The 15,688-nt window shown below is 40.6% G+C and overlaps 1 protein-coding gene across 1 annotated transcript in view; it reads left to right on the top strand.

The window, feature by feature from the left end:
* The window catches only part of LOC120989898 (5-hydroxytryptamine receptor 3A-like), a 35,699-nt gene extending 22,762 nt beyond the window's left edge, over positions 1–12,937 (top strand). Inside the window, exons 5-9 of the mRNA XM_040418338.1 lie at positions 5,503–5,672; positions 6,722–6,879; positions 9,371–9,581; positions 10,621–10,851; positions 12,654–12,937. Of these exons, the coding sequence (XP_040274272.1) occupies positions 5,503–5,672; positions 6,722–6,879; positions 9,371–9,581; positions 10,621–10,851; positions 12,654–12,937 (1,054 nt within the window). The remainder of the gene's footprint in view (positions 1–5,502; positions 5,673–6,721; positions 6,880–9,370; positions 9,582–10,620; positions 10,852–12,653) is intronic.
* Positions 12,938–15,688: the final 2,751 nt, after the last annotated feature.

Below are 15,688 nucleotides of genomic sequence, written 5' to 3'. Positions count from 1 at the left end.
ATCCTTCATCTCCTAGTAATCAACCTAACGGTACATCCAGATGTGGATCATGTACAACAAGTTTGGAAACACATTTATGAGTGCTAGTACATGAGACCACTATATAAAAACGTGACCTTGCCAACTGTAGAACTACAGGAGTGGTATGTCTAACTAACTGTGACCGCCCAAAAAAAGCCATATCAGAAAAATTACCTGCCAATTCAGGCACACAGTTAAGGACCACATAGAAAATAAAAGGGATACAACCAATGGCCAAACTTGTGCAAAAACTTCACAATGAAGACAGTAACTGCCTCAGATTCCAGGTCAATGATGGAGGACGGCTCCCTATCAGAAGCGGTGACCGGCAAAAGGAGATTCTAAAGAAAGAAACTTACTCTATGTGCCCATGGGGGATGGAGGAACAGCTGTCATTTACATGCTTTATTGAGTGGATAGGATCTGAGATTCCCGTAGGGATGATATGACATTTTCTAACCTCTGATTGGACATGAAGCTCCATCGGGATGCTGCAGTACTTCTCAGTTTTTACCTAGGACTTGTAAACTCTAATTTACCCAGTGGTATTAAACAATACTCACCCTATCCATAGATAGGAGCTGTTCTCAGAGTGCTGCTAGGGTCATCTGAGGAAAGGGGTGTAACTACATATGACTCATATTGGCTGATGATCAAAAACTATACATCTAGCTGCTTCACTCAAGTGAACTGTTTCTGATGCACTTAGTTACCAGACACAGTGTGGGTTTTAATGATCCTATATTTTATCCATAGTGCATAAAACCTGAGTGCATATTCATAGAATACCCCAGGCAGAGGTAGTATTTAGTGTAGGTTCCTGTCCTAAAGAGATCACCTTGTCGTTGGCGGACAGGCACAAATAATTTTGCATAAAATGTATTTGCCAAGAATCTCGCATTTATAACTTAGCATTAGTACATTTTCTGTATTGAGTATGGCACTATTGTATTTACTTTATTAATTGTGTTTGCAGAGTACTATTGGATTGTTTCTTTTTGCTCTTGTGCTTTCAGCCATGGCGACGTACACCTGCGCACTGGTATGTGCTGACTAACCCCCATTTTCCTCTTTGCAGACTGCATTGAAGGTGTGGCTGACTTCATTAGTCGTGCAGTCCTAAATATCCTGTCTCATAGGCTGATTTTAATTAGTGCAGGTATTAACTGTAGCCTGCTCTCCATTTAATAGAGGCCATTTTGCACCAGGAGAGGTATAATATAGAGTGGGCTCAGCATTCATGTGGAGCCTGCATTCCCTGAATTAAATTTAGGCCATTGTGGCACCAAAAGAGGTATAATACAGTATGGGCTTACCATGCATGTGGAACCTGCATTCCCTGAATTTAATGGAAGCCAGTATGGCACATGCAGAGGTAGTATTTAGTGTAGGTTCCTGTCCTAAAAAAAAAAAAAAAAAAGAGATCACCTTGACATTGGCGGACATGCACAAATAATTTTGTACAAAATGTATTTGCCAAGAATCCCAAATTTATAACATAGCATTAGTACATTTTCTATTTTGAGTATGGCACTATTGTATTTACATGATTATATGTGTTTGTAGATATGCTGTTGCATTGTGTGTTTTTACCCAGCACATAACACATTTCAGCATAATGCACTGCATATCATATTGGAGTGACATGCCTTGAGGTTGTAATATTGACAGTATGTATGCATCGATATCACATCTGAACCCCAATGGTGGAGACTCAGTATCAGATCACACCTCCAATGGTCAACCCTTTAAATAGACCTTCAGACATGACTCTGATAATAAAGCCTGCACCTCATCTGCAGACAGTTGTTTCAGGGTAATTGCCCCTCATGAGTGCAGAGCATCTGGTAGCATTAGAGGCAGAGCTTGCTAAGTGCTCATTTGCATGCTTTCTTACCATAATTCCAGAGGTGCATGTATGGCCTATAAGTCTCCTCACGCTGATTAAGGTGAATACCCCACAAATCCTGACTTAGACCTCTCAACCATTTAAGCCAGTACTCTCTACTCTACACTGATGAGGAGCAATCACCCTGAATCAGCTGTCTGTAGATGAGTCGCTGGCTTATTTATTATCCGAGTCATGTCCCAAGGCCTAGTTAAAGGATTGAACATTGTTTTATAGGATAGCTACCTTACTTCTGGTTGCATCAGAGGCAGAGCTTGCTAAGAGCTCATTTGCATCCCTTCTTCCCTCTGATGTACCCAGGAAAGTTTATCGCTAACTGCTGTAGGCAATGATTCACCCACAACCCAAGGTGTTCTCCCAAAGATCCTATACCAGCCATAATGGACCTCATGGGAGGAGGAAAAATGTTCTTGTGCATGCTAGTCAGTGAGTGGAAAATTGGAGTAGTAAGTCTATCAACAAAAAGATAATATTTTTCATAAAAAAAACCCTCATGAACCTCATCCAACAATGTTCTTAATTTGTTGAAACAGTTATCTGTGGGACCAGAAGCGAATTTCCAATAGGTGGTAATATCTGTCAAAACAATTTCATTCAATTTCTTTATATAATGTAGCATCCGTAATTGCAGTAGATCCACCTTTATTGGACTCTCCTGTTCTTACATACGTAACTGTTTCAATGCAGTTTTTTTCTGCCAAGGCCACATTGCTTATATTTCCAAAGAGTATAGTTACTTAATTTCACCAGATCGTTCTCCACTAACTCCTCAAATTTATAATTTATTGAGGGCTTCTGACCTGGAGGCCACATGGTCAAACTCAAGCTTGAGCATATAAAAATCTTTGCTAGTATCATCACATATATTGGAAGGCTGATTTTACAAATTCCATAATACATTGCAATGAATATAATCTATAGGAGTCAAGACATTGTTAGACTGTCCCAGAACTGAAGGATTGAAGACCCCCTCACTGGAACTATTGTTATTTTCGCTTATATGGGACACAGATTAATCCCTTACATTAGGAGAGTCTTATATACTGTACGCACGGCCATTGAGCTAAATTTTTTCGAAAATTCCACAGCTGTTAAGATTCTATCATGACTCAAACTGGAGGTTTTAACTTTGGATAATAAAGACTCAGGGGCACATATATCATAAAGATAGGTCACTTTTGTGGCAAGAAAAAGTTGCAAACTGCACGATTGCGACTCTTTTAACTGCGCTTGCACAAAACCATTTTGTGCAAGTACTGTTTTTCGACCGGCCTCGTCACATTCCCAAAAAGGGGGCAGTTTTCTGGAGTAAAAGAATATTGAAGTCTACGCCAGCCAGGGGCTGGAGTAGAGTTCAGTTCAGGTACATGGACTGCTGGATGCTGCGCCTAATTAATGACAAGGCGTTCGCCGCCAAGCTATGATAAATATGCAAGAACAAAAAAGGTGCTCCAGCTCACCTGATCCCGGAAGACAATCTTGCTCGGAACTCTGATTCAAGACCTTTTCTAATCCACATCAAGGAATGAGTCCGGCACAGATTTAAAATCCAAAAGTATCTTTATTTCATACTTACAGCAAAATACATTGTGTGGAGACAGCACCCTGAACTTCATTGACATTGACATTTCAGAAAAATGACATGTCCTTACTCCTTAGTTATAACTGAAAGGACGACTAAAGATGTGATTTGTCCGAAACGCGTAAACAGAGTTCGGGGTGCTGTCTTCCCACAATGTGTTGCTGTAAGTATGAAATTAAAGATTTCGTTGGATTTTAAGTCTTTGCCAGACTCATTTCTTGATGTGGATAATAAATATGGCCCTGAATTTTTAATTGGATGCTATTTGACCTGCTGGACCTTATTCACCTGGGACTTCGGTCAGTTTTCTCCGGGGCATTCGTGCACCGAGAGAATTGATTTTCATGAGAAGGCCGTCTGGGATGTGTTGTAGCATTCTATGGGCTGATGATGTAACTCTTGAAGTCCAACCAAACTGTTATGACCCGTCTGCTGCATATTTTCCTACGTGGAGACTAGGGAATGTGGTGGCTTCCTCATCTTGACAAGTAACAAGGTCACACTCCTTCAAGCTTTTCTAAGCCAGCTTCTGAAGGACCAATCAGCTCTGTTTATGACATGATGATGTGGAGCTCTGTGACTGGCCTGTTGTGAGCCTGGGCTACCTGTGTGGGGGGGGGGGGGGGAGGGAGTATGCTCTTAATGTACTCTTAAAGGGAATGAGTAATCTATATTTTTTTCTATCACTTAAAACTAGGTGGTGACATATATCCTTTTTTCTAATCAGTTTTTATTTTCTTAATTTGTAGTTTTTTTAATTCTACCTTCTGTACATAATTATGGAGGCTGATATCTTATCTGTTGTTAACAGTATTTAAAGAGATGCTTTACAGCAGCCACCATGGGCCATAGACACAATGGTTAGGAGGGGACATAATTGACTTTTATGGGAGAGTTCTCTAGGCAAGCTCTGTGACCTCTGTCTGCAGAGGTCAGCAGGAAGTCGATAAGCTGTTATATCACCGATTGTGAATGGTAGATCTGGTGTTATCTATATATAAGTGATATCTGTAATTGAAATTCTACCTTTAATGATAATAACATAATTGCTTGAAAAGTAATTTGTACAGACTGAGAGGTGAAACTTATTATTAGGCTTGGTGAAAAGTGTGAATACTACAGGATTTTAGATTTTTTTTTTTAAATAACATTGCAAAAAATTTGTTTAAAATATGTTTAACATAAAAACTTAATTTAAACAACAAGTCATTTTCCAAAAACACATTCCCTTTAAGTACTCATACAAGGCTATCCTCAATGCCTGCTGCTCTGACTACAGAACTAAATGATTGGCTTCAACGCTTAACTGACACATGATGATTTTACATAGATACAGAAATGCACTACTGGGATTTATCAATATGATGATCTGATATCCTGTCTGGTACATTATTATTCATGTCTATACCATTGGGGTACATAAGATCACATCATTAACATATATTGTAGAATAGAGTTCCTGCTCTACAATAGATATGCCATCAGGCTGAGCAGCCTGACAGTCACCCCTGTAGTGTGTGGAGCTCAGTGTAGTGAAATGAGGCTCTGCAACCCCTCGCAGCTTGGAAGCTGGAAGCAACCCGTCCTATTCACATTCTAGGATGGGTTGTTAGAGGCTGTTTTAAAGTTTTCTTGGAGAACCCCTTTAAGAGGAAACCAATTTTCCATACCATGTGGTATACAGAGTCCCTTACAAAAAAGACAGAGAGTGATAAAAATTAAGAGCCTGCCGTACCTGCCCAAGCATCATGGCTTCTTCAAACAGCTAATTGCCAGATGTTCCAATCTGATATTGATTACCTATCCTAAATATAGGACACCAATGGTGTTATCTCACGAAACCCTTTTAAGTGCCTTGTTGCTCCTTACTTGGGCATTATATACTTTTGGTACAAGCAGTCAATGACGTGGATAAATAGACGCTCTCCTCCATGTTGTACTGGGATATTTTAAGTCTTTTTAAGAAAATAAATATTTTTATTTCACTCAGTGTGGATGTTGGAAAGTCTCCGGATATTCCCTATGTCTACGTCAACCATGAAGGCCGGGTGCAGAACTACAAGCCTATCCAAGTGGTGACGGCCTGCAGCCTTAATATCTACAACTTCCCATTTGACTTACAGAACTGCTCTTTGACCTTCACCAGCTGGCTACATACAAGTATGTCTCATATTTGCTCTCAATCTGCATGTTTGACAGAAAGGTCATACATATAATAGAACTATAGGCAACATATTTGCGTCACCCACAAAATCATCACACACATGCTACAGTGTTGGACATTGTGGACCAAGAACAGAATAGGCTATCTTTTTTCTTTTCTTCTGTATTGATGCAGTGATGGCATTTTGGGCAGTAGGATATTTTAGTCACTGAATGATACATATGCCTTAGGGCTTATGCACACGGCCATAAGTGTTTTGCGGTCGGAAAATCGCAGATCCATGAAACACAGATGCCCTCCAAGTGCATGCCATCATATATTTCCAAACTCCTCTACAAATATTCCACTCAACCCTATGGGACTGCAGGAGATAACTACAAATGCTCCAATATATTCGCTAGCCTGACAGAGTCACATGGAGCGGTAGCGCATCTCCGCAGCTCTGTTCAAACTTTGGAACACAGTGCTCCCAGTGGTCGGACCCCCATCAATCTGGTATTGGGGATAAGCTCTCGTAATAGGACAACCCTTTTAAGTTTTGTCATATTTATAGGACTTTTAACCATTAGCCTTATAAACCAGATTTAAAAAAATGTGGGTCTTTCGAAGTTAGTTAGCAGATTAAGTAGAAGGGGTTTTAAAGGGAATGTCTAGTTTCTATTTCTTTTCTAACAATTTTCTGATTGTACATTTATATAATTTTCTGTACATGATTACGGTGTTCATCGTACCTGAGCTGCTGTCGGCAGATTATATATATATATTATACACTGCAACCCCATAGACCATAGGAAAAAAAAAGTCTGGAGATGTTCCCTGATTTCCTTACGGGAGTTTTCTAGACATGCTCTGAGGCATATGCAGAGGTCATTTTGCAGGAAGGGGGAGGAGATTTGCAGACCACAAAACGGATATGGTCGTGTGCATGAAGTCTGAGTGTATTTAATGACAGCTGGAGGTCTACAAGCTCAAAATATCCACAATGTGCTCCAAGTGAGTATTAACTGTATTACAGACTGATGGCACTTTGACAAATTTTGTCTAGTTCAGGACATCAATGTGTCTTTATGGAGGACACCAGAAGAAGTGAAGGAAGACAAGAGTGTGTTCATGAACAAAGGCGAGTGGGAGCTGCTGTATGTGTTGTCCCAATACCGGATGTTTGTGGAACATGAGGACAGCTTTGCAGAAATGAAGTTCCATGTGAGTTCTGTATGAGTTTCGATCAGCATTACAGTCTTTCCTTTTAGTATCTGGGTGGGAGATTTATCAAAACTGGTGTAAAGGAAATCTGGCTTAGTTTCCCATAGCAAAGGAGCGGTGAGAGGTGGAATCTGATTGGTTGCTATGGGCAACTAAGCCAGTTTTCCTTTACACCAGTTTTGGTAAATCTTCCCCTGTGTGTCTAATTCTGAGTTTCTAGTAGGCTTTCCAATACCCTGAGCAAAATTCTATGGGCCAGATTTATCATTACTCTGACAGCTCACTCCACTTTCACATATGGCTAAAGTCAGTTTTAGCCAAGTCAGATTTATGATCGGCCCTTTAAGACTGTAATAAATGTGGTTTGACTGTAGCAGTTTATCCGTCAGTAAGCAGCTTTAAAAAAAGTCGCACATCTTTACGAAAAAGTCGCACGTTTTTACGAAAAAGTCGCATGTTCTATTAAAAAGTCTCATAAGATAAGCATGGTCCTCACTGGAGTGAAATTGCGCATTTTTTTGCGACTTTTTTGCGACTTTTTAAATAGTCCCAATAGTAAATCTGTCTAGAGATTCATTTACATAAGAAAACACGCCCACTTTCAGAAAACTGGCGAGCATAGTGCAGAGCAGAAAAAAGTCGCAAATTTGTGCGCAGTTTTAGTGATTGCGCATTTTTTTGGGACTTTTTCACTCCATTATTCTGACCTGAGCTAATGATAAATCTGCCCCTATGTGTTGCCCTGTCCCAGTGTGTAAACATCAAGGCAGAGTGACTTGTAGACCCCTCCATTGGCAACCAGCATCAGGGACACATGTCCTGTCACACTTAATGGTCTAGTTAGTATATATATAAAACACCTCCTCTGCATCACTGCTTGCATCCACAATTCTGGTACCTAGCAGTATTGTGATCTTCACCAATTGGTGTCCCTTCATGGACACTTCCATCCAAAAATTTCTTTAATTAAAATAAAAACTGTGTGAATGGTTTTCTGGATATATTTTTGGGAAGTCACTCCATGTATTCTACTTCCTATCCTGGCTCTTTAATGTCCTCCTTTGAACATTTATCATAGCAAACAGCCACGCTTGACTTTCTCCGAATATTCATTCCGATCAGTGACTCAGGTAGAGCATCACACATTACACTGATAAATGCAATGCTCTTCTATGGACATCTCTATCTAGGCCTATGAAGTGAACAACAGTCATACTTTTATCCCAATTCTACATCTACTATGATGAGGATTACCTTGCAGATAACACCTTCCCCTCACAGAAGCAGTAAACTGACAATGTATAGGAGTTTCATCCCTCTGTACTGTCACAGATTTTGTATTTAATTTTCAATGTCACAGTACTGTCAAAATGAAACAGAAAAAAATAAAATTACTGAAAAAATATTTTCAAAGAATGTTGAATTTAAAAAAATACCCATATCTGACGGAAGTATCCCTTTAACAGAAACCTATTAACACATGAGCAAACTAAATTCTATGTACTATTGACATCATGCCTAAATCCCTGAAAAAGTTGGTACAATGGTGCCATCATAAAGTAGGACATCATTATCTTAACTGATTATCTCTACTCTCCATAGAGACAGTTGAAACAGCTGCTTATGGGACCCTTGGAGAGAGAGCCTCAGAGAGTTAGGGTCCTATTAGACAGGAAGATATTTTTCCTGTCGCTCTGGTTCTCCTGGCAAAGGCTCCGTTAACCCAGCTGCAACGTTGACATCATGTTGATAACATGTGACTGCTGCAGCCAATCACTGGCCTCAGCATTGTATCAAAGAGGCCAGTGATTAGCTGCAGTGGTCACATGTTGTCAAAGTGATGTCACTGCTGCAAAATGGCAAATCGGGATATTATTTTTTTTTTATTATGACATATACCAAGGAATAAAAACATTTTTATATTTTAATAGTTCAGAAACTTTTGGATGCAGCAATACCTGTTATGTTTATTTATATTTTTATTTCTTTATTTTTATATGTAAATTTGGAAAGGTAGTGATTTGAATTTTTTATATTTTTGTGTAATTTTTGTGTAATTTTTAGTCCACTTAGGGGACTTGTACATGTGATGCCCTGATTGCTTGTACCATTGACTGCAATATAATACTATGAGATTTTGCCAGGCTGCCTGTCAGTCCATGCCCTGTGCTTGGCAGGCTGCTCACTATGACAGGCCTGGGAGCCTTCACAACCCAGGCTGTCATAGCCACCTCTCTCTAACTTGCTATTGACCGTTCCATCTGAGGGGTTAAATGACTAGGATCAGTATTATCTCCGATCCCAGTCATTGTGGCCAGGTGTTGTCTGTAATACACAGTTGGTACCCGCCATGTAGGGTGCGTGATCAGCTGATGAACCTGCCCCATACACTTCTCGTGCCCTGCTAACATACTATTACATCAGGGGGCACAAAGAGATTAAACTGCGATGAATAATTTAGCGAATTTCCCTCATGTTCTTTTTTTCACAGGTTGTTATCAAAAGAAGACCCCTCTTCTATGCTGTAAATCTACTTCTTCCTAGCATGTTCCTCATGGTCATGGATATTATTGGTTTCTATCTGCCTCCGGATAGTGGAGAAAGGGTTTCCTTCAAGATCACTCTCCTTCTAGGCTACTCTGTGTTTCTCATCATTGTATCTGACACACTGCCAGCTACAGCCATTGGGACCCCATTGATAGGTAACCTATGATTTTCTATTTGACCACTATACAAATATCTAGTCTGTTTCACTATTTGACAATAAACCCATTTTAGAAGTGAGAAAATGTTAAACTCTTTGCTGAACGTCCTGGTTTCTCTCCTTGAGCTACCATGGTCCATTGTGTCCCTGAGTCTAATTATGTTTCCAAGGCTTTCGTGATTTTATTGCAGCTAGAAACGATATCAGTACAGAACAATCAAATAGTAAAATTATGTCTGAATATTATTGAGATGTCGAAGCACAATAAAAATTAATGATCTGAACAGATACATCAATGTCTAGGAGGTAATAAAAGGAAAACAGATGTAATGAAGAAGAGCGCATTAGAGAAAGAAGAAAGAAAAAATAGAACATCTGCTGCTGAAGCAAAAACAAATGAAAGTGCATTTAGCAGAATATCAATACCTGCTCCTGACACAACCATTATCATGGTACTTGGGTTGAATAGATACATATGTCCATAAAGGGCAACCTTTTAAAATTATAGTTGATCCAGAAGAAGCCAAAAACACTCCATAAGGTGGCCATACACTTAAGAGTAAAGTAAATTTTCTTGAGACTAACCAATTATCTTGTCAATTCTCTCCTGACAGATGAAGGATCAGGCATGTTGTATTTCAGCTCCTGATCCTTTTTTTTCAGGAGAGAAAAGCAGCCGCCAAAGGTACCTGATAGCAGCTTCTCCCTACTTCCCACAGAACACACATGCACACTTGGTTGAGTGGAGTCACAAGCTATTCTAGGTGAATGGCCAAGTATTGTCCAATTTGATTTTGGAATTCAAATGTTCCTTCTTGAGATATGAAATTCTGCATATTATTGGCAGTGTTGTCCTCAAATCAGCATGCTATTTAGCTATTTCTCTACTTTTTGCTTAGCACAAGAAATCTCCTATATGTCATCATGAAGCTGCTATTGATGGACCTGATGTCCATATGTACTGTATTTCTGTATCTATTGTAATACGTTGCCCTTCTGTTACCTCTTTTATATTTCTGCTGGGTCCTGTTTTGTAGGTGTATATTTTGTGGTCTGTATGGCACTGTTGGTCATCAGTCTGACAGAGACTATACTCATCGTTCGACTAGTACACAAGCAAGACCTTCAGCCTCATGTTCCTGAATGGGTAAAGAAACTGGTCTTGGAAAAGATTACAGTTTTGCTATGTATCCGAAACAATAAGAAGTTTACTGCATCTCATAACCACAATTCTAGTATGTCCAAACAAATGGAGAACAGCAGCACTGGTAAGGTATACTTAAATCCATAAATGATTGGAATCTGGAAATGAGTCTATAGTAATATGTCGTGTTGGTCTGTAGATCAAGCCAAAAGCCTAATTTTAGGAGTGCACTGTTGGCCTGACATTTACTAGGCGTCCTTTGTATTCCTAGAGCACTTGTTCTGCTAAGTACACAGAGACAGTGACCATCTCTATAGTCTATTATTGTGTTGCCTCAGGTGCAGTATTGATACTATGTATACTGCCCCGTAGAGTTGAGCGAATCGAATCCAATGAAGTGGAATTTCAGGATAAAGTCAATTCATCATGGAGCCAAATTCCCTCGTGTTTTGTGGTAGCAAATCGATTTAACCTGAAATAGTGTAAAAACAAAAACAAATCATACTTACCACCTCCATCTGCTCGCAATGGGCCGGCTGCCGCAATCTTGATTAAAAATCTCTTCCAAAATCCCGTGCCTGGTGACATACAGTATGACATCACCACACCGGCCGGCGGAACGATGTCATCTTGGGCAACGTGAGATTTCCCGCCAGATCTTCAAGCAAGATTGCAGCGGACAGCCCGTCGCGAGCAAATGGAGGCGGTAAGTATGATTTACTTTTTTTTCTGTTAGTTTTACACAGTTTTTACTCTCAGATGCCGCAATCAAGTATGAACGCGGCATTTGAGGGGTGCAATGATGGGGAGCGGCGCTATCGCAGCTTCCTGTTCGTCACAAAGCATTTTTTTTTTTAATTTGGCGAAGCAGCTGAATCGAATTTTCAAAAACTTTACTCGTCTCTACTGCCCAGGGGCAAAACCCCCCAAACAGCTGTCTGTAGATGGGTGTCTTTTCTTTATAGAAAATACTGGTTTTCAGTTTTCACTGATATTCCAAGTCATGTTCCAAGGTCAGACATTGACTTATAATGTAGTGATCCAATAGGTGGTACTAGAGAGTCAGCTTTTGTCCTCCGGGATAACAGCTTATTTACAGTCCCTTTTTCCCAAGGAGAACTGCCTGACCAATCAGACTCCCTGCGCCAACTTGAAGTCTCCACATGGAGAAGCTTTATTCCTCCCGACCGACAGCAATATCTAGGCACAAGAGTATTATTTTATGTTGTGTTTTGCCTGGTCTAAAAGTGAATGAATATTTTTTCGTAGTAGGAGCCCTTTAATTATAATGCTAAAAATGTCAAGCACTGAAAATGAGTAGACAAAATCCATGCAGAATTTATATATGCTCCATGTTAAATGGGTGTCCCATCTCATACATTGGTGGCATATCGCTGGTATATGTCACGAATGTTTGATAGGTGTGGGTCTCACCTCTGGGACCCACACCTATCTATAGAACTGAGCCCTCAAAGTGAAGGAGAGCGAACTGCTTATGCTTGGCCACCTTGCTTTAATTTCTTTGGGACTGCCGAAAATAGCTGAGCGTGGACCCGGCTATTTCCGTCAGCCCCAGCGCTTCCCATTAATTTCTAGGGGACTTCGAAAATAGACGACTGCGCCGCTCGGCTATTTTCAGCACTTCCATAGAAATGAATGCAGTCCACACTCCTTTATTCTGCAAGTTCAGTTCTAGAGATAGGTGTGGGTCCCAAAAGTCCTTATCAGGTTGTCCCATCTCACACATTGGTGGCATATCGCTAGGATATACCCCCAATGTGTGATATGCCCCCAATGTGTGAGATGAGACAACCCCTTTAAAGTTCAGAATTTTTGGAAGTCTCAGCACCAATATAATAGTTGCCATTTTATTTTTTAAAGTGTGGAGACTGGTTTGTTTTAACCAAATGCTTTTGTCTCTAACAGCTAAACTGACCCATTACAACTCCGAAAATGCTAAAGATTATGAAAGATCAGAAGGAGCCATTCTACCTATGAAAGAGAGCTCAATTGTGGTGGACAGCATCCTCCATGAGATTGCATCTATACGGCAGTATCTAGAGAAAAGAGATGAATACCACGATATAGCCATGGAATGGTTGCAAGTTGGATATGTCCTCGATGTCCTTCTCTTCCGTGTCTATCTGGTGGCAGTGCTGGCGTACACAGTTACGTTGGCGACTATGTGGTCTTACTGGCAGCAGGCTTAAGAATATTTTCACTTATAGTTAACTTTCCCTATAGAAATCAATTTGTGGAGTTTTCTGAGCATGAATGTGATTGATACTGTTAAGACCTGATTGACCTGTTAGAAAGGTACGTGATGAAATCTGTAATGAAGGTAATATTCTTAGCAGTAACTGTATTTGTGAGTTATAACCTCCCTTCCCTCAGCTGTGTCATGTGACCAACACTGACTCTCCAAATAACACAGCATCCTAATGTGGACAGGATGCAAGTTTCTCTATGTATTCCTATGGAAGCCTCAACGTCAGTCTCATAGGTAAGAGAGATATGACGGATTTATAGTCCTGTGTTAGTTGGAGATCTGAGTGCTGGTCACATGACACAGCTGAGGATCAGAAAGGAGGTTATAACTGACAAATATAGTCAGTCGTAAGATTATCTTCACTACAGTTTACTTCATGGGACTTTTTAATGGTCCAGGGAATAAAGATTTTTGTGGGAGTGCTTCTTTAAGGATAAGCATATATGAATAGAGGTAGAGTAGAAGCGTTGAACTGTCTCGGTCAGTCACAGCAAATCAGTGATTCACCTTTTGGTGGGTCAATAGAGAATCAATATCTTGAACATTAGCTCATCACCATATACGCTACTTTTGACACATATATCTAATATAAAGCCTAAAGAAATCTACTATACAGTGTTGTATGAACATATTGCAGACTGTATACAAGTAAAACATTGCTGATTTAGGGCTCTTTCACACTTGCGTTGTTCTGTTCCGGCATAGAGTTCCGTTGTCGGGGCTCTATGCCGGAAGAATCCCGATCAGGATTATGCCCATGCATTCTGATTGGAGAGAAATCCGTTCAGGATGCATCAGGATGTCTTCAGTTCCGGACCGGAACGTTTTTTGGCCGGAGAAAATACTGCAGCATGCTGCGCTTTTTGCTCCGGGCAAAAATCCTGAACACTTGCCGCAAGGCCGGATCCGGAATTAATGCCCATTGAAAGGCATTAATCCGGATCCGACCTTAAGCTAAACGTTTAGCTTTTTCTGAATGGTTACCATGGCTGCCAGGACGCTAAAGTCCTGTTTGCCATGGTAAAGTGTAGTGGGTAGCGGGGGAGCAGTATACTTACCGTCCGTGCGGCTCCCAGGGCGCTTCAGAGTGACGTCAGGGCGCCCCACGTGCATGGATGACGTGATCGCATGGATCACGTCATCCATGCACATGGGGCGCTCTGACGTCATTCTGGAACGCCCCGGGAGCCGCACGGACGGTAAGTATACTGCTCCCCCGCTCCCCACTACTACTATGGCAACCAGGACTTTAATAGCGTCCTGGCTGCCATAGTAACACTGAACGCATTTTGAAGACGGATCAGTCTTCAAATGCTTTCAGTTCACTTGCGGTGTTACGGATCCGGCGGGCACTTCTGGCAAATGGAGTACACGACGGATCCGGACAACGCAAGTGTGAAAGAGCCCTTAGTTCTTTATTTTTAAATACATAAAAATGACAGTATTCTTGAACATTCAAAATATGAAAAATTTCCAAATTATCAATTATTATTATTATTTATTATTAAAGCACCATTCATTCCAAGGCGCTGTACATATGAAAAGGGGTCATATACATAATACACAAACATTGCAATAAGGAAGACCCTGCCCCCGAGGGCTTACAATCTACAAGGGATGGAGAAAGGACACAGTAGGCAAGGGTAAAGCTGGTCATACGGTGGTCTAATGGCAGCAGGGTTATTGTAGGTTGTAGACTTGTCTGAAGAGGCGGGTTTTCAGGTTTATTTTGAAGGTATGAATAAGATTGATACTGTTAAGGAAAGCATATAAGATTGATAAAGCATATAAGATAGCAGCGTTGATTTTTCATGGTCAGTCATAGTGGATCAATGGAGAATCCAAATCTTGAACATTAGCTCATCAATACTTACAAAAAAAAATATTAAATGCTAAATGGTCATTTTCTACAATAGTATACTGTCAAACACTTACTGTACGTACACTTTGATGTTGAAATTGGCTATGTGATCAGCTAATCGCCACAAGTTGAGCTCCAGGAGCTCCTGGGAACCAGCAGTTATTGCTGAAGTTTTCTGGCTACACATGTAACATGTCAAATAAAAACATAAAAAAAGGGAACATGGATCTTACATTCACGTGTCATGTTCCATTGCTTCTCAGCATCATATATAAACTGTATACGGTGCCATCATTTATAAACTGTTGTGAAGACCATTTGTCTACATTTTGATCACAATGCATCAGCTCACTCATCCACAGGTTAGGGGATAACTAACTGGTTGGTGGGGGTCCACCTGATGGGACCCCCACCGATCATGAAAATGGTGGTTCCGTTCCCCAAATCCAATGGAGTGGCAGGTCGGGCATGCAACCTGCCATTTTATTGCTTTTCTATGGAAGTACCAGAGAGCTCAGAGAACAGAGCTCAGCAGTTTCCAGTGGTTCCGATGGGAATGAATGGAGTGGTAGGTTACATGCTCGACCTGCCGATCCATCAGAATGGGAGAAACGGGACTACAGCTCTCGCGATCGATAACAGTCCCAGCAGTTGGACCGCCAACAATCAGTTAGTTTTCCCCATTTCAATCCATTGGTCCCTTATCTAGAAATGTATTTAGTACAATTCACAGTGGATACAGTCTGTGCCGCGCAATATTATCTTTTGATAAGCACATTGCCAGAGTAGATTTCAGTTTGTGGCGTGTGAACAGCACAAGCTATGGCAGAT

This window comes from Bufo bufo, chromosome 1, assembly GCF_905171765.1.
Source record: "Bufo bufo chromosome 1, aBufBuf1.1, whole genome shotgun sequence".
NCBI classification, from domain to species: Eukaryota; Metazoa; Chordata; class Amphibia; order Anura; family Bufonidae; genus Bufo; species Bufo bufo.
This window is presented reverse-complemented; position numbering and strand designations above follow the sequence as displayed.